Source organism: Periophthalmus magnuspinnatus, chromosome 19 (genome assembly GCF_009829125.3).
Source record: "Periophthalmus magnuspinnatus isolate fPerMag1 chromosome 19, fPerMag1.2.pri, whole genome shotgun sequence".
NCBI lineage: Eukaryota > Metazoa > Chordata > Actinopteri > Gobiiformes > Gobiidae > Periophthalmus > Periophthalmus magnuspinnatus.
Genome location: NC_047144.1, coordinates 49886 through 68871, shown reverse-complemented (window position 1 = coordinate 68871; position 18986 = coordinate 49886). Strand labels below are relative to the sequence as shown.

At 42.7% G+C, this 18986-nt stretch overlaps 3 protein-coding genes across 4 annotated transcripts in view; 2 read left to right on the top strand and 1 right to left on the bottom strand.

The window, feature by feature from the left end:
• Positions 1 to 2190, bottom strand: part of pald1a (phosphatase domain containing paladin 1a) — a 290101-nt gene extending 287911 nt beyond the window's left edge. The window contains exon 1 of the mRNA XM_033985386.2: positions 2116 to 2190. The gene's annotated coding sequence lies outside the window, so the exon portion shown is untranslated. The remainder of the gene's footprint in view (positions 1 to 2115) is intronic.
• On the top strand, positions 1776 to 10507 carry ndr2 (nodal-related 2). The gene is made up of 5 exons (XM_033985114.1): positions 1776 to 2147; positions 3552 to 3618; positions 4835 to 5005; positions 6708 to 7438; positions 10355 to 10507. The coding sequence occupies exons 1-5, from the start codon at positions 1776 to 1778 to the stop codon at positions 10505 to 10507; spliced, it is 1494 nt and encodes a 497-aa protein (XP_033841005.1).
• Positions 10508 to 13921: 3414 nt separating this feature from the next.
• On the top strand, positions 13922 to 18982 carry lrrc20 (leucine rich repeat containing 20). 2 transcript variants are annotated; one of them, XM_033984909.2, is made up of 5 exons: positions 13922 to 13962; positions 15451 to 15531; positions 15854 to 16003; positions 17182 to 17349; positions 18180 to 18339. In XM_033984909.2, the coding sequence occupies exons 2-5, from the start codon at positions 15462 to 15464 to the stop codon at positions 18311 to 18313; spliced, it is 522 nt and encodes a 173-aa protein (XP_033840800.1). In that variant the 5' UTR covers positions 13922 to 13962; positions 15451 to 15461; the 3' UTR covers positions 18314 to 18339. The 2 variants fall into 2 exon arrangements, with proteins under 2 accessions (XP_033840800.1, XP_055085542.1); XM_055229567.1 differs by lacking the exon at positions 13922 to 13962 and adding an exon at positions 14948 to 15273 and having other exon boundaries at positions 18180 to 18982.
• Positions 18983 to 18986: the final 4 nt, after the last annotated feature.

The window sequence follows — 18986 nt, the reverse complement described above, 5'->3', positions numbered from 1 at the left end:
GCAAATAAAAAACATGCATTCTCTCTCCACAGATCTGACCTGTAACTTATACTGGTGCTAAAAGATTAATGCCATACTGTGGAATATTACAGTGAAAACATCAACAGCTCCACGGACACAAGCAGGAGTCAGACCCTCCCCCTGAAATGTTACACGATACACCTTTACTTACATCATGTAAAACTCATCAATCGATTGTAACAGAAAACAGAGCCATTTTTTTATTTCAGTCGAGTCGTTTCAGCTTCAGCAGCACCAGAAGAAACGCTGGACGCTTCACCTCTGCAGTGTTTATCCCATCCTCAACAGGGGCGTGGACAGGGGCGTGGACAGGGACGTGGACAGGGGCGTGGACAGGGGCGTGGACAGGGACGTGGACAGGGACGTGGACAGGGGCGTGGACAGGGACGTGGACAGGGGCGTGGACAGGGGCGTGGACAGGGACGTGGACAGGGGCGTGGACAGGGGCGTGGACAGGGGCGTGGACAGGGGCCAAAGGGGTCTGCTGTCCCGGGCCCCACGTCTTTCAGGGGCGTCCACGGGGGGCCAAAGGGGTCTGCTGTCCCGGGGCCCCATGTCTTTCAGGGGCGTCCACGGGGGGCCAAAGGGGTCTGCTGTCCCGGGGCCCCATGTCTTTCAGGGGCGTCCACGGGGGGCCAAAGGGGTCTGCTGTCCCGGGCCCCACGTCTTTCAGGGGCGTCGACGGGGGGGTCTGCTGTCCCACGTCTTTGTGCCCCAGACCTTCACCCTGTTCATTTACGTCAGAGCGAGGCCCAAAGTGAAACTTCAGGACCTCAACACGCCTCAGGCCAGAACTTTAAACACGCGTGACTTTAAATGAAGCTCGGGGCCCCACGGGAGGAGCTGGAGGAAGTGTCTGGGGTGACGGAAGTCTGAGAGTCCCTAATTAAAACTGCACTGAGGGTCCATGAAGTAAAACAAAGGAATGAGAAGAAAAAATATGAAACATTATGAAAGACCAGAGGTGGAATATACCAAAGTGAAAAGTACATTTACAGTGTGTACTTTTTACTTTTACTTGAGTACATGTGAGAGCAGTATCTGTGCTTTCTACTCCACTACATTTTTAAACTGCACTAAAAAGTAAAAGTATTTTTCTGATTGTGTGAGACCTGCTGAAAAGGCTGAGGTTTATTTTTAACACGTTCAGAATTTGAACAAAAATATACAAAGAAAAACTGAAAAAAATGACGAGAAAATTCAGCTCAAATCTTTATCAAAATCACCACATTTGAAGCTTTATTAGATCTGAAAATTTGAAACAAATACTTCAACTTTTTATTCTTTAAGTACATTTTTAAACAGGTACTTTAATACTTTTACTCAAGTAGATTTATTGGTGATACTTTTACTTTACATAATGAAGTACTTCTACTGCTGTTTCAGACTCGACTGTCACTTTTTATTCACTAAGACTATTTCCATTATTTAAAAGTAAATATCGATTATACATCGATTATACAGATTAAATATCCATTATACAGACCATATACCGATTATACGGACGATATATCGATTATACGGACGATATATCGATTATAGATACAACGTTTTTCTGATTAAACGTGTGTGTTTAAAGTCTCTTATACAGAGGCAGAATGGAGAGGATATATGACAGACAGACAGAGAGAGACAGACAGACAGACACACAGAGACAGACAGACAGACAGAGAGACACAGAGACACAGAGAGACAGACAGATGTGTGTTTAAAGTCTCTCATGACGTAAACACTTTGTAAAGACTCAACAGAACATGAATGTGCCCGTCCTGCTCCCGCTGATTCAGACCCAGCACCAGCCGAGCACATGTCCCGCCTGTGTCCGGCTCCTCCACCTCCTCCGCCACGCGCCCGCTCCAGAGCCGGAGCAGAGCCGCTCCAGAGCCGCTAGAGAGCCGGAGCAGAGCCGGAGAAGAGCCGCCCCAGAGCCGGAGCAGAGCCGCTCCAGAGCCGGAGCTTCCACAGTCAAACAGAAACACAAATCCCAGGATGTTTGTAGCATGAAGCTCGCTGTGTGTCTGTGGAGCATCTGCGCCTCTGCGCTGCGCTTTCTGCTGCGCCGAGGCTTTTGCACAAAAGTTTGTAGAGACTCACCATTTCAGCAGAAACCCCGCGTCTCCATCGGGGTTTGTAGAAGCGCAGACTGAAGCCGAGGGACGAAGCTGGAGGAAGAAGCAGCTGAACAAAATGATTCACTGAGTTTGTGTCGAGAAACTCACGAGGAAATAGTCACTGTAAGAGTAGACTCTGGCGCATGCGCAGTGAGGGCGACACCAAATCTGCAGCATCCATCAGTATGTATCAGCTGAATAAAAGAAATCTGCAGCATCTATGAATAAAAGAGAAATCTGCAGCATCGATCAGAATGTGACCAGCTGAAAACTTTAAAGAGGAGCTTCTAAAAACAAAAACAAGAGCAATATTCACCCCATGAGTCCCTCCTAAAGCGCAGCCTCACTTTAGGTTTACTCCATGTTCTAAAACTGTTCCCTCATAAAAACAGACCTGGAGTTGTGTTTTGTTTCATTCACACATGTTTGAGTCACTTTATTATTAGTCTGTCACATCTCCAAAGCTCAAAATGCTCTGTTTCACCTTGTGATGTCATCAAGTGGTAGTTTTCAAGTGAACAGTTCCTTTAGCTCAGTTTAGTTCAGTCGAGATAAGAGACAACTCCAGGACTGAAATGATCCAGATGATTCTAGTGAAGGTGGAGTTTAAAAACACAGTGGAGCACTTCCTGTTTTACCACATGATGACATCACAAAGTGGAACAGAGTGTTTTGAGAATGAAACAAAACACAACTCCAGGTCTGTTTGTGACAAGGAAACAACAGATCAGAGAATAGAGTCGTGTGGAGAGTCATGTGGTACTTTAATCATTGGCTTCTTTATATATATATATATATATATATATATATATATATATATATATATATATATATATATAGAGAGAGAGAGAGAGAGAGAGAGAGAGAGAGAGAGAGAGAGAGAGAGAGAGAGAGAGAGAGAAAGAGAGAGAGAGAGAGAGAGAGATCTGTGGATTCAGCAGCGGCAGGTCGAAACAACGCCCTCTGCAGGACATTTAACATCAGCCTCTAGAAAAGTGACAGAGACGTGAAGAAGCTCATTATTAATGTTCATTATGAATGTTCATTATGAATGTTCATTATGAATGTTCATTATGAATGTTCATTATTAATGTTCATTATTAATGTTCATTATTAATGTTCAGATCTTGATTTACAGACACAATAGTGAAATAAAAACCCCAGGATCATGTAGAGGGTTAATACGAACATTTAAGACCAGAATGAGTCTGAAGCAGCAGAGACAGAGAGAGGACAGAGAGGACAGAGAGGGGACAGAGGACACAGAGAGACACAGTTTTTACACAGAAAGTGAATTGGAGCCAGAGTCGATGGAGCAGGAAGTGCATCCATGATCACTTCCTGTTTGGAAAGCCGTGGCTAGCAGGTTAGCTCTGTGTGTTTTTATACACTTTTTGAAGACGTTTGTTGCTTTTCCAGAATGTGCCACACTATGGCATTAAACGTTATGGAAACCAGCAGGTGGTGGCACCAGGCCATGTTACAGGTCAGATCTGTGGAGAAATGGGCTTGTTAAGGAATAAATGCAAGATATAACAAGATATCAGTTTAATGCCCAACTGTGGAACATTTCAGTCAGAATAAACCCAGTTTATGTCACAAAAAACAAACATTTGAACTGAATAAAATCCTCTCTGCTTCTGTGTCTGTTTAATCCAAAGTACTTCATGTTGTTACTAAAGTAAAAGTACAGACGCAGAGGTAAAAAGTTACACATGAAAAAATCTACTTAAGTAAAAGTATGTAAGTACCCCTTTAAAAATGTACTTTAAGAGTAAAAAGTATATCACACAAGTGTAAATGTGACATCGATTCAAATGAGACATTTGGGTCACAGAAAAAACACAAATCAGTTTTACCTTTTTTTTCTTCTGATTTTTGTGTTAGCCGACACATAGTCTAAACTCTATAACTATAAGCTTCACCTTATCCGTAAAAATATATATAAATATGAAAAACTTGAGTTATACCAAACTGATGTTACAAAACCACCGCGCGTTTTTACGCACAGACCAGATAGACAGACCACTCTGGACTTAAACTGGGTGCATTTTGATGATTATAATAACTTTTACCTCATCAATAAAATATACAAACACAGGTCCCGGGTTTTACAATGATCGTATTGGCACAGAGAGCCACAGAGAGCCACAGAGCCACAGAAAGAGCCGGTGCCCGCGCGGAGGGCTGTATGTTTAAGAGACTGCGTCACTCCATGGAAAAGCCTAACAATTAGTGTAACCAAACAACATGGGACAATCATCCTGCCTCGCGCGGATGGAGGGAGGGTGGAGGGAGGGTGGAGGGGTGAGTGGGGGGGGGGCACAGAGCCTGTGCAAACCTCACAGCTTGTAAACACGCACGCGGGCGGCTCATTAGCACGTGAATGCGTTATGAGCTGTCAAGTAACAAGTCCCGAGAGCGCGTGTTTCCTTTAATGTTCTCGGCTACTTGTTAAACATGGAAAAGGGGCTGGCGCAGATATAAAAAGCAGCCTGACCTCAGCGACGCACGGATTTGCCATTTTACGCACGGCCTCAACATGCGCGCGACATCCACGAGAGCGCCAAGTCTGCGGGTACTACTACTGCAACGACCTGTACTACTACTGCAACGACCTGTACTACTACTGCAACGACCTGTACTACTACTGCTACTTGTACTGCGTCTGGTGTCTGCGCGCGGGACGCACGCGGTGACAGACGGAGCGTACTCGAGGTTTCATCTTTTGGAGAGACCCGTCGGACACCACCTGCCCGCCTACATGGTGCATCTGTACCGGAATTTCACTACCAACTTTTCCAGCCTGGTGGATGCCAGTGAGCAGAGCGGAGCGAGGCGCGCGGACACGGTCAGGAGCGTCATGGCGCAAAGTAAGTTACACAGTGCGCCAAAGTGTATGTGCCGCTGCTTGGGATGTTAGGGATTTTGGATGTGAACTCGCGCTGTCAAACTGCGCCTAGACGACTTCAGCCCGGAGTCAATACACATCCGCGGGGTCAGTGGAGCGGAGATAATTCCCAGAGTAAACCGCGGCCGCTCCTTAAACAGCGGGATGTGGATTCGCGCGCTCCAGACGCGCCCTGCGCAAATCTGTGTTTAGCGCAAATCAACAACTTCCCTCAGTTCTTTTTCGCACTTGTCTCTGATTAGATTAGCGCGGGGGATTGAACCGCTGGCTGGTGGCACAGTGGCGCAGAAGAGCCCTCCCCTTTGGCTCGGCGGCTCTCCTCTCCACACACTTGGCTCGTAGGTGGTACAGGGGAGGCTCTCCTCTCCACACACTTGGCTCGTAGGTGGTACGGGGGAGGCTCTCCTCTCCACACACTTGGCTCGTAGGTGGTACGGGGGAGGCTCTCCTCTCCACACACTTGGCTCGTAGGTGGTACGGGGGAGGCTCTCCTCTCCACACACTTGGCTCGTAGGTGGTACGGGGGAGGCTCTCCTCTCCACACACTTGGCTCGTAGGTGGTACAGGGGAGGCTCTCCTCTCCACACACTTGGCTCGTAGGTGATACGGGGACGGCTCTCCTCTCCACACACTTGGCTCGTAGGTGGTACAGGGGAGGCTCTCCTCTCCACACACTTGGCTCGTAGGTGGTACAGTGTGACCAGAGTGACCAGAGTGAAGGACCAGAGCCTACGCAGCACTACTGATGTGAACGGCTCTTTTGAGCGGTTCCTTAACGTGTTCGGCTCTCTCTTTTTCTTTCCAGGTTTTTTTTTTTTTTTTTTTTTTTGCATTTTGCATTTTGCATTTTGAGAGTTTTTTTAGATGTTTTTTTTTTTTAGATGTTTTTTTTATTTATTTTTTTTAGAAGTTTTTAAGAGTTTTTAGTGCTTATTTTTGATGTTTTTTAAGATGTTTTTTTAAGATGTTTTTTAGACAGTTTTACCTCTGCTCTCAGGCTGAGAACCTATAAAAAGAGCCGGTCTTTTGAATGGCTCTTTGACACGAACCGATGCAAAAGAATCGGATCTGTCAAAAGAGTCGGTAATCCTACAGAATCATTACAAACTGGTTTTGAGATAACTTCGTTCATGTCTGATAAGAACGAGTCTTATCAAAAGATCGTTTACATCAACACGTCTATTTAAAGGCACAGTGTGTCACTTTCTGCATGATAGAAAGTTAAAACCACACTTCGGAACATTCTCCTTAGATATGTTTTACTGTGGAATGTTAACAGCATTTCCATGAAAACAAGCAGGATGTCAAAATAAGAGCCAGGTTTGTGGAGATGTGAGCCGCTCAGAGTAAAGACTCATGTTTTTCAGTGCATCGTGAGTTTATGGGAGTCGGTTCTTCTGGTACATGATCTGATCGGTTTTGCATGTCTCTTTTAAATCTAATCATTTATATAAACACAAGTCACAAATGTTTACCAGTTTGAGGCGAGTGAGAAGTGAAAGACAGGCGCCATTTTGAGGACTTCTGCTCATTCAAAAGAGAATATTTTGGATTGTTAATTGCTTTAGTTATAATTTCCATCATTTTGAAACCTGCTGATAATAATATTTTTAAAAGCCTCGATCCCTACTAGATTTTTAACTATTTCTATTGTTTCGTTTCAGGCTTGACGTATAAACAAACTGGCTGGATCGTGACCTTTGACCTCCACACATTACTGGCAGATCAGCAAATCCAAGCGGCCGAACTTCGAATCCGATTTCCCCGAAATCAAAGCGTCTCCAACGTCACTGTGGACGTCTACCACCACCAAACCCGCCAGGGCCCAGCGCTCGCGGCCTCCAAGCCCCGTCCAGAGCCCCGTCTGGTGGGCACGCTCGACCACACCGCCCTGGTCTCTGGAGCTCACAGCTGGAGAGTCTACAACATCACCTCTCCACTTTTGAACTGGCTACGAGACAAGAAAGCGAACAAAATGAAACGCCGACGACTTATGAAAAGGAAAAATTCTGAAAAATCCAAACGAGAAATCGGAATAGATCCCGGAGTGAACGATCGGGCGCTTTTGGTCATATTTTCACGCACCGATTCAGATGACGAGTCTAAACCGAAAGCTAGTTTACTCCACACAGCAGAACAGTCCAAGTTTTTGTCACCCGCAGAAATCCGAAAAGCAAAACGACATAAAAAGCGAAGGAGTAAGAGAGGACAGAGGGAGCACGGCGAGTGGAAGACGCCGCTGTGCAGACGAGTGGATCTGCACGTGGATTTTAACCTGATTGGATGGGGCTCCTGGATCATATTCCCCAAAAGGTACAACGCCTACAGGTGTGAAGGGGCGTGTCCAGGTCCGCTAGGGGAACATCTCAACCCGACCAACCACGCCTATATGCAGGTAAGTCTCAGAAGGTTTAAGACGAAATATACTCGATTAATGCCTCATGACGGAACTTCATTCTCTGCATTTGACCCTTTCATCAGTAAAGAAGCCAACGCTATTCTAAGAGCAGAAGTATCCTAGACTGTTTATATAAATGGACAGAGCTAACCTGCTAGCATAGACTGTATATATAAATGGACAGAGCTAACCTGCTAGCATAGACTGTATATATAAATGGACAGAGCTAACCTGCTAGCATAGACTGTATATATAAATGGACAGAGCTAACCTGCTAGCATAGACTGTATATATAAATAGACAGAGCTAACCTGCTAGCATAGACTGTTTATATAAATGGACAGAGCTAACCTGCTAGCATAGACTGTATATATAAATAGACAGAGCTAACCTGCTAGCATAGACTGTTTATATAAATGGACAGAGCTAATATAAGATAAGATCTTTATTAGTCCCACAGAGGGGAAATTCCAGTGTTTCACCGCACAGTTAAAGAACAGAAGGAAAATGGTACATGCAATAAAACAAGATAATAGATAAATTGCTTAAAATAATTTAACCTCCTACCTCCTACGTTCCAAACAGGAAGTGATGATGGATGCACTTCCTGCTCCATCAACTCTGGCTCCAATTAATTTTCTGTGTAAAAACTCCAAACATTTTGGTCTTAAATATTCGTATTAACCCTCTACATGATTCTGGGTTTTTTATTTCACTATTGTGTCTGTAAATCAAGATATGAACATTAATAACAGACAAATCCTTCAACAGCCTCGCTCCTGATTGGCTCTTTGGTTGCTATGATACTAACAATCAGATTTCCAAATATGGACTCGGCTGTAGAGTCGCCCCTTTACAGTTGGAACCAGAATTTTACATACACTATATAAAAAGAAAAAAAGACTTTTTCTCACTGTCTGACATTAAATCAGACTAAACTTTTCATGTTTTTGGTCAATTAGGATTAACAAAATTATTTTTATTTGCTAAATGTCAGAATAATGAGAGAAACATTTTTTAAGACAATTTTTGAAGGCTTTCTTCAGTCAGAAGTTTACACACAGTAAGATTATTATGACTTTAAACAATTTAAGAAAACCCAGATGAGGTCATGTCTTTGGAAGCTTCTGATTGGTTTATTGACAGATTTGAGTTAATTAGAGACAAACTTGTGAATGTATTTGAAGCTCAGCTGAAACACTCTGTTTCTTTGTATAACATCATGGGAAAGTGAAAAGAAATCATCCAAGATATCAGGAAGTGAACTGTGGACCTGCTCAAGTCTGGTTCATCCTGGTGCAGTTTCCGCCTGAAGGAGCCACGTTCAAACAATTAAACACGAGTATAAAGACCATGGGACTGTCCAGCGTCACACCGCTCAGGAAGGACACGTGTCCCAGAGACGAACGAGCTTTGGTCTGAAATGATCAACACAAGAACAAAAGAAAAAGACCTGGAGAAGAAGCTGCTGAAGCTGTAAGAGTGTGTCATTATCCACAGTGAAACGAGGACTGAGTTACACCAGTGCTGTTAAGAGGACAAACTTTCTGCAAACTATTGTGAGAAGGATATCCAAAATGTTTAAGTCAAGTTAAGTCAGTTTAAAGGCAATGGAACAAATACTAATGAAATGTATGTAACCAGAATCAGAATGAGACTTTTATTGCCATCGTCTGTGAACACAGTTCACAAACTAGGAACTTACTGTGGTGATAAAGTGCAGCATAAAAACACACTGAATAAATACAAATAAAAATAAGGGCATGTACAAAGTTAAAAAAAGATATGCTCAAAAATAAAATGAAATACTTAGAGGTAGAAAATATGAACAACAGCAGCATCAGAACAACAGTGCAAACATGACTTATTAAAGTGACCGGTGTTATAAAGTGTCCAGTTTAGTGCAGATATTATAAAGTAAATGTCTCACTTGGAAGAAAGTCATGAAAAATTGCCTAAAAATATCCATTATTCTCTCATTATTCTGGCATTTAGCAAATAGAAATAATTTTTGAAATTCTAATTGATTGATTATTTTTATATAGTGTATGTAAACTTCTGGTTTCAAGGCAAGTTTATTTGTACAGCACAATTTGTACACAAAGTAATTCAAAGAGCTTTACAGAGTAAGAAAGACAGTAAAATCACAATACAACAAATCAAAACATAATCATCATAAAATGAACATTAAAAGAGAAAAGTGCAGAATAAACCCCTTTCAGTCACATGCAGCTAAATAAACCCGTTTGAGTCTGGATTTAAACATTGTCAAAGTCGAGGCCTGTCTCACATCTTCAGAAAGAATGTTCCAAGTTTTAGCTGCACAAAACTGAAACGCTGATTCCCCATGTTTAGTCCTGACTCTGGGCACCAGCAGGAGGCCGGGACTAAACCAGGACTAAACCAGGACTAAACCAGGACTAGAACGGGACTAAATCAGGATTTCATCAGGAGGCCTGTCCCTGAAGTCCTCAGAGTGTGAGATGGTTCAGGTGGCTCCAACATGTGGGAAATGTTCTTTGGTGCTGGTCCATGGAGAGACTTATACACAATCAGAGCTGCTTTAAAGTTTATTCTCTGAGCCTAACTGCAGCATGTAGACATTGAACAACAGGGGTCCCAGGATTGACCCCTGGGGCACCCCACAGATCAAAGACATTTTATTTGAAACACCTTTTCCAATTTCAACTGTAACTGCTAGCCTGGATGAGCTTAATTTGCCTGTAGTCGATTGCTGTGGGTGACGTTACACTCTTAGTCCACTTCTTTATGGGGATAAAATCAAGTTTTCTGAATCTTTAGTAACATGTACATCAGCAGAAATGCACAAATAGCTCAACATATTTTAGTAAACAATGTTACTCCGTTTACAGTATTTGAGTGTGCTAACCTGCTGTTCTGTTCCTCTTGCAGAGTCTCTTCACACATTTCCACTCGGGCAGCATCTCCTCTCCGTGCTGCGCGCCCACCAGAACCAGCCCCCTGAGCATGTTGTATTATGAGAGCGGAGAGATGTTATTACGGCATCATGAAGACATGATTGTGGACGAGTGTGGATGTCAGTAACGCCTGTAAATACAAGCAAAAACAAACTAATTACACAAAAAACAAACAAAAACATGCAAAAAACACAAAAATTATGAAAAACCAGAGAGGACTCTTAGAGTTAGAGGAAAAGCGCTTCACTTTTGTGCACTGGAACAGTGGGACGTAACTACAGCTGTGGGAACACATTCAGACAAGACTGGGACAAAACCAGGACTTAACAAGGACTAGAACAGGACTAAACCAGGACTAGACCAGGACTAAACCAAGATTAAACCAGGACTAGACCAGGACTAAACCAGGACTAAACCAGGACTAAACCAGGACAAAACCAAGACTAAACCAGGACTAGACCAGGACAAAACCAGGACAAAACCAGGACTAAACCAGGACTAAACCAGGACTAGACCAAGACTAGACCAGGACTAAACCAGGACTAGACCAGGACTAAACCAGGACTAAACCAGGACTAAACCAGGACTAAACCAGGTCTAAACAAAGACATTTGTACAAAAATATGATTATATTGTGGAGTGATTTCCAGCACTGTGCCAGATGTAAATCCTGTTGTATATTTCTTGTACATATCAGAGTATGTGTGTATGTATGTATGTATGTATGTATGTATGTATGTATGTATGTATGTATGTACGTACAGATGTATGGATGTATGTATGTACGTACAGATGTATGGATGTATGGATGTATTTATATTGTGATGTTTTAATAAAAGTGTTTCATAAAAGTTAATTGTCATTTTAAATTCACCAACATCTGACATGCTATGGAGCTTTTGGTATAAAATAAAACACAGTATCTGGTCTAAAGTTCTCAAAATGGCAGCATAACAAAAACATCATGTGACTGCAAAAAGGACTTTCTTCAAGGAGAAATACATTCTTAACCTTTTGTTTCTATTTGTTAAAATATGACTTATATTATAAAATTAGGATATTGTTCCTGTCCTTGCTCACATATTTTGAACCTGTTTTGTATATTTCGAGTTGGTTTAGGCAGTGAGCAAGAGACATGTCTTTCAAAAGTTAATATCTTTATGTAGAGTTTAATGCTGAAGTACCGTTGTAGTTCTGTTGTTTTCCCGTTGTAGTCATGGTTTAGTCCTGTTGTTATTTTGTTGTAGTCCTGGTTTAGTGCTGTTATAGTCTTATTTTAGTCCTGTTGTAGTCCTATTTTAGTCCTGTTGTAATTCTGTTGTAGTCTTGTTGTGGTCATGCTGTAGTCCTGTGGCAGTTCTGTTGTAGTTCTGTTATAGTTCTGTTTTAGTTCTGTTGTAATTTTGTTGCAGTCCTGTTGTAGTTCTGTTGTTGTCATAACGTTGGGTACAGGTGCGGACCAAGGAGTGCAGACTCGGGGCAGATTTACGGTGTTTATTTACAGATTGTGAAATAATATTACAGAAACGAGGGCTGATCTGGTGGTGAGCAGGAAGCGGGCCAGGATCTAGGAGCAGAACGTAGAGTGCAGCGGAGACAGTGATGCGGGCAGCACCAGGGCAGGGAGCAGAGTGCAAGCCAGGGTCCAGTGATGTGGGGTGCAGAGATAAGCCAAGACAGTACCAGGGCTGGGAAGCAGGGTAGAAGCAACGCAGACGATCTCGCCCCAAGTGTCTAGTCCTGGCTCCACTTATGCTCCGCAGCAGGTGGAGGCAATTGCCCTGATGCGCTCCAGGTGCGCGCGGGAGGAGCCAGGAACTCCGCCCAGCTCCAGGCTCAGACAGGTGAGGGAGGGGAAAGCACACAGGGAGACAGATAATGCAGGATCATGACAGTTGTAGTCCTGTTGCAGTTCTGTTGTAGTCCCGTTGCTGTCCTGGTTTAGTCCTGTTTTTGTTCTGTTGTAGTCCTGTTGTAGTCCCATTGTAGTTCTGTTGTAGTCCTGTTTTAGTCCTGTTGTAGTCCTGTTTTAGTCCTGTTGTAGTTCTGTTGTAGTCCTGTTTTAGTTCTGGTTTAGTCCTGTTGTAGTCCTGTTGTAGTTCTGTTGTAGTCCTGTTGTAGTCCTGTTGTAGTCCTATTGTAGTTCTGTTGTAGTCCTGTTGTAGTCCTGTTGTAGTTCTGTTGTAGTTCTGTTGTAGTCCTCTTGTAGTTCTGTTGTAGTCCTATTGTAGTCCTGTTGTAGTCCTGTTGTAGTTCTGTTGTAGTCCTGTTGTAGTTCTGTTGTAGTTCTGTTGTAGTTCTGTTGTAGTCCTGGTTTAGTCCTGTTGTAGTCCTGTTGTAGTTGTGTTGTAGTCCTGTTGTAGTCCTGTTGTAGTTCTGTTGTAGTCCTGTTGTAGTTCTGTTGTAGTTCTGTTGTAGTCCTCTTGTAGTCCTGTTGTAGTCCTGTTGTAGTTCTGTTGTAGTTCTGTTGTAGTCCTGTTGTAGTTCTGTTGTAGTTCTGTTGTAGTCCTGTTGTAGTCCTGTTGTAGTCCTGGTTTAGTCCTGTTGTAGTCCTGTTGTAGTCCTGTTGTAGTTCTGTTGTAGTTCTGTTGTAGTCCTGGTTTAGTCCTGTTGGAGTCCTGTTGTAGTCCTGTTGTAGTTCTGTTGTAGTTCTGTTGTAGTCCTGGTTTAGTCCTGTTGGAGTCCTGTTGTAGTTCTGTTGTAGTCCTGTTGTAGTCCTGTTGTAGTTCTGTTGTAGTTCTGTTGTAGTCCTGGTTTAGTCCTGTTGTAGTTCTGTTGTAGTTCTGTTTTAGTCCTGGTTTAGTCCTGTTGTAGTTCTGTTGTAGTCCTGTTGTAGTCCTCTTGTAGTTCTGTTTTAGTTCTGTTGTAGTCCTGTTGTAGTCCTGTTGTAGTCCTGTTGTAGTTCTGTTGTAGTCCTGTTGTAGTCCTGTTGTAGTCCTATTTTAGTTCTGATCTGTCCCACACTCACACTGACCTATTCCTCACTCTGGGCTTATGCTAAATATTTTACCTATTGTCCTCAAAATGTTCAGACCTGTCCTCCATTGTTACTACGTCCACAGAGTAATAGAGACAGAGAGACAGAGAGACTGGGAGACAGAGAGAGAGAGAGAGAGACAGAGAGACAGAAAGAGAGACTGGGAGACAGAGAGAGAGAGACAGAGAGAGAGAGAGAGACAGAAAGAGAGACTGGGAGACAGAGAGAGAGAGAGAGAGAGAGAGAGAGACAGAAAGAGAGACTGGGAGACAGAGAGAGAGAGAGAGACACACACACACACACACAGAGACAGAAAGAGAGACTGGGAGACAGAGAGAGAGAGACACAGAGAGACAGAGAGACACAGAAACAGCAGGACATCTGGTACATTCTGTAAAGTGCGTCTCTGTTCTTCTGCACCACACAACCTCTTTGTGACATTTTGAAAAGGAAAAACACCGGAACAGGCCGGAACACCGCAACATGACCTGCACCTGAGCCGAGAGAAAGAAATGTGCCCAGGTAAGAAACATTTAACTTTTACTCCACATCAACACTACACCCAGGAACATTTAACTTTTACTCCACATCAACACTACACCCAGGTAAGAAACATTTAACTTTTACTCTACTCATGTTTTACTGTGGAATAATTGAACAGCTTTTAATGGTCAATAACACAGTTATTTAAACTATTCATCATGATAAAAAAGAAATCAATTAAAAAAATACAACATAAAACCTGGTTTGGTCCTGGTTTGGTCCTGGTTTGGTCCTGGTTTGGTCCTGGTTTGGTCCTGTTTTAGTCCTGGTTTGGTCCTGGTTTGGTCCTGGTTTGGTCCTGGTTTGGTCCTGTTTTAGTCCTGGTTTAGTCCTGGTTTAGTCCTGGTTTAGTCTTGTTTTAGTCCTGTTTTAGTCCTGGTTTGGTCCTGGTTTGGTCTTGTTTTAGTCCTGTTTTAGTCCTGTTTTAGTCCTGGTTTGGTCCTGGTTTGCTCTTGTTTTAGTCCTGGTTTAGTCCTGGTTTAGTCCTGGTTTAGTCCTGGTTTGGTCTTGTTTTAGTCCTGGTTTAGTCCTGGTTTGCTCTTGTTTTAGTCCTGGTTTAGTCCTGGTTTGGTCTTGTTTTAGTCCTGGTTTTGTCCTGGTTTGGTCTTGTTTTAGTCCTGGTTTAGTCCTGGTTCAGTCTTGTTTTAGTCCTGGTTTTGTCCTGGTTTTGTCTTGTTTTAGTCCTGGTTTAGTCCTGGTTTGGTCTTGTTTTAGTCCTGGTTTAGTCCTGGTTCAGTCCTGGTTTAGTCCTGGTTTAGTCCTGGTTTGGTCTTGTTTTAGTCCTGGTTTGGTCCTGGTTTAGTCCAGCTCTGCGGTGGTCCTGTTAAAATCCATAGAGTTTCTACTTCACTGGATTTATTTTTCATTGTTTGTTTTGGTGGAAAATGTATTGAAGTAAAATCAGTTGTTTTATTTTATATTAAAACAGTTACATAAATGACCAATAAGTTACCAAATAGTTATAAAACCAAATGTTGTGTTATAATGCGTTTCATCATCTTTTATTACCACGTTGGACGTAACGATGACGTAACGATGACGTAACAATGACGTAACGCGCATGCCCCAAACTACTTCCTGTTTAGCTAGCACTATTTAGCGATACTTTTAATACTTTTTACAAACTCACACATCTTGTGCCAGTTGGACGTGTTAGTATTTAGATTCCTTCATATATTTGGAGCCAGTGCGCGGCTGGAGTCACTAGAATCTGCACGTTTCATGTTTCATGGACTAAAAATACGCGCGCTATTTGCAGCCGATGCTACATGCTAACAGCTGCTATACACATGCTACATGCTAACAGCTGCTATACACATGCTACATGCTAACAGTTGCTAACAGCTGCTATATTTGGGCTGTGGCGTGTTGGAGTGAGTATGACTCTTAATGTTTCTCATCTATTATTTGTTTTGTGTGATTTTTTTGCTCATTTAATCGTGTAATTTAAGCACGTAAATGTTGAAATATGTGTAGTTAGTTTTGAGCATGTTTGATCTGAGCCTGGTTTGAATGAATCAGATTCACTGTTTTGGATGATTATTTTCAAGGCTGAGGTGAAATGGCTGAATCCGTTGCAAATGTGGCTCGTAGGATCAACGCTACAGTCGAGGAGGGGAAAGATTATCTGGGTAAGAAAAATGTTTAAACAAATGTTATTTCACACAAGCTTACTTGTGTGTAGAGGCAGTTTTACATAATGAACAGCAGAGGGCAGCAAACACAAAACACACACAGGCTACAGCTGCTGTGGCATGCGCCGTAGTTTCCTCTATTATTATCACAAATACAAGTGTGTAATTTAGTCTAAAATGACACTTTCATGATCCACAAGTTTTACTGAAACACCTGCTTCTCTGTTTAATGATATGTAATGTTTAATGACGTAAAACTGCTCATTAACAGATGGAAGGACAGACCTGTATGTTCTTTTTTATGTTGCTTCTTCCACAGATCTGTCAAACTGCCACCTCATCTCGTTCCCTGACGGTGTGTTCAAGGTCCTGAGCAGCGTCACAGGAAACATCACAAGTATTTCTCTGGCCGATAACGAGATGAAAGCCATCAGCAGCAAATTCTGCACCATCTTTACACAGCTCAGAGGTAAAAAGATATATAAAATAAAAAATGACCAGGGACCACAACACATTAAATAGAATCAAATTTGACCTGAGGCTTTTTATAATCCTAATAATCATTAATAAACCACACATTTGTGAGATATCGCTCAACTGGTGTCTGTGGTTTATGTGATATAATCAATCAGTCAATCAGCAGCAACAATCACTACACACGTAACACCCCATACATCCAAACCTCAGTGCATTATGGGACATATCAGCAACTTTACTCTCCATTTAACTTATATGGAATAAGGAATAAAACATTTAGTGTAGCGTTGGTCTTTTGTTTTGGGCAAAATAGCCCCTCCCAGAGGGCATTTGCACATACTGCGGCACATGGAGGCTCAGTGTGGCCTGAGTCCCCACCGGGCCCACACCGGGCCCACACCGGGCCCACACCGGGCCCACACCGGGCCCACACCGGGTCCACACCGGGTCCACACCGGGCCCACACCGGGTCCACACCGTTCTTCTCACAGACGCCCCAGAAAACCAACCAATAAAACAAAATCAACAAACTTTCAGTGGATGTTTGTCGACAGTATATTTGTGCAGAATCAGGGTAACGCGCTCACACAAAGGTTTCTGGTTCAAAACCCACTCAGACCAGTGCATACTATTGTGTCCATGAGCAAGACACTTCACCACCTTGCACATGTATCAGTGTGTGAGTGATTGCTGGAGTGGCCGTGGCACAGATCGACAGCCTCATTTCTGTGGGTCTGCCCCAGGGCAGCTCTGAATACATCTCCTCACGTGTTCTAAACTCTCACAAATCTTTTGTTACATGCATGATATGTGTTTTTGAATTATTATCCGATTTTGTCACAAAGTCCAACTGATAGAATTTCATTCACATCAGATTATAGTTACATTCACATCAGATTATAGTTACATCCACATCAGATTATAGTTACATCCACATCAGATTATAGTTACATTCACATCAGATTATAGTTACATCCACATCAGATTATAGTTACATTCACATCAGATTATAGTTACATCCACATCAGATTATAGTTACATCCACATCAGATTATAGTTACATTCACATCAGACTTTGTAGTTTGCCATTTAAAGGATCTGAAATGTCCATAAATCAGATTATAAACAGATTTTGGTGTGTGTGATGCTGATGCTGTTAATCTGTCACAGAGCTGGATCTCCACGGAAACATCTTGACCAAACTTCCTGATGCTGTGGTCCAAATGGAGAATCTGAGCAGTTTAAATCTGTCCAAAAACAACTTCACTGAGTTTCCTATAAAACTGACAGAGGTGAGGGCGCTGGAGCGGATCGACCTGGAGGGGAACAGCATCACCGGTAACTCCCCTTTAATATAACGTTATGTTTAAAGGTGCTGTACCTGTAATAAAACTAATACAGGGACAAAATCTGGAAAATGTCGAATCCTAGGAGTATCAACGATTAAGAAAATAAAACAGGAGAAGGAAGTGCAGACGTCGCAGGGGGCGCGTCGCAGGGGTCGCGTCGCGTCACAGGGGTCGCGTCGCGTCGCAGGGGGCGCGTCGCGTCGCAGGGGGCGTGTCGCGTCGCAGGGGGCGCGTCGCAGGGGGCGCGTCGCAGGGGGCGCGTCGCAGGTGGAGGTTAAACCGGAGCAGATGGACAAAATGGTGGATATAGTGGCTTAAAGATTAAACTCAAACATGAATCAGTCCAAAAACAACTTCAGAGGCTCAACGAGAAGAAACGAGTGAAACAGGAGAAACATCTGAACAGTCTGAACAGGGCCGGTTTAAAGCCACACTATGGAACATGGATAAAGCTCAGCACAGTTTGAACAGAGCCTGTTTAATATTATGAATGGTCTGATGTGGATTTTTTCTTTGTCTCTCTCTTGTGGCTTTTATCTAATATAAATTTCCTTGTGATGATTGTGGAACACGGCTGTGATTCCACCACTGACTTGAGTTTTATTTCAAGTTTACTCCAGGTCAAGTTTTTCAATATAAGAAGCAGGAGAAAGATTAACCTTTTTTTTTTTCTAAGTAGAATTAAACATGAGCTTAGCCTTTTGCTCTTTGTCCAGTGTGATCGTCCTGATCAAATACAACAATAAAAAGGCCAAACACATTTAATCATTAAAAAGCACAAATTTAAAACTATAATTCTGTAAACGTGTGTTTCTTCAGACGTCCCGGTGGAGCAGCTTTTCTCGATGTCTTCTCTGAAATGGCTCAACCTCCGATCGAACCCTTTAAGCGACGTCGCCCGCACAGCGCTGCAGACTCCTCACCACTTTGAACTCTTGATTTCTGAACCTTAAAAACACATCGGCGCAGACTCCGCGACGTGCATGACGCTGTGTGCCTTTTCAAACTGTTACCATGGAAACGTTTGCACCTTAAGACTCCGACTCAGGAGTGAACAGGGGGCTACCTCAGAATCTGCTGCGTTTGTGGTGGAACAAAGTGACATCATTATTACTGTGACTTTTCTTTTTCTTTGAGGCATTTATATTAAAGCCACAGTATGTAACTTAAAGTAAAAGTATGTTTTTTTCATTTTAGATGCTTTTATTTCACTGAAAAACATGTGCTCTTACGCCGAGCTTCTTGCATCTCCACAGACCGGACTCATATTTGGTCAGCTTGCTTAGTTTCCATGGAAATGTCAGTTTCGCTATAATCTTCCGCAGTATGACATAAATCTTATCTATCTCCATGGAGAATGTTCCGCAGTATGGGTTTAATTTTCTGCTTCCATGGAATCATGCAGTTGTTACGTACTGTAGCTTTAACTCAAATAAAAACTCACTTAATTTACTGATTTTAAAATAATGAAACGTGCCTCTAAACTGACGCTGAAGTGCTTTCTTTACTGAGCTGAGCATTCTGGGAAACTTGGCATAAAGTTGTGTTTTTATTTTATTTGAGATATTTAAAAAATGTATTTATACTGTATGTTTTTATCATGGTATAAAGCTGCTACATGGAACT

Excerpts from the sequence above, each read along its gene's own strand:
- ndr2 (XM_033985114.1), top strand. The coding sequence starts at position 1,776 with ATGAATGTGCCCGTCCTGCTCCCGCTGATTCAGACCCAGCACCAGCCG. Across the intron at positions 2,148-3,551 it reads AACCCCGCGTCTCCATCGGG|AATGTGCCACACTATGGCAT; the intron begins GTTTGTAGAAGC and ends TTGCTTTTCCAG. Across the intron at positions 5,006-6,707 it reads CAGGAGCGTCATGGCGCAAA|GCTTGACGTATAAACAAACT; the intron begins GTAAGTTACACA and ends GTTTCGTTTCAG.
- lrrc20 (XM_055229567.1), top strand. The coding sequence starts at position 15,462 with ATGGCTGAATCCGTTGCAAATGTGGCTCGTAGGATCAACGCTACAGTC. Across the intron at positions 15,532-15,853 it reads GGAGGGGAAAGATTATCTGG|ATCTGTCAAACTGCCACCTC; the intron begins GTAAGAAAAATG and ends CTTCTTCCACAG. Across the intron at positions 17,350-18,179 it reads GGAGGGGAACAGCATCACCG|ACGTCCCGGTGGAGCAGCTT; the intron begins GTAACTCCCCTT and ends GTGTTTCTTCAG.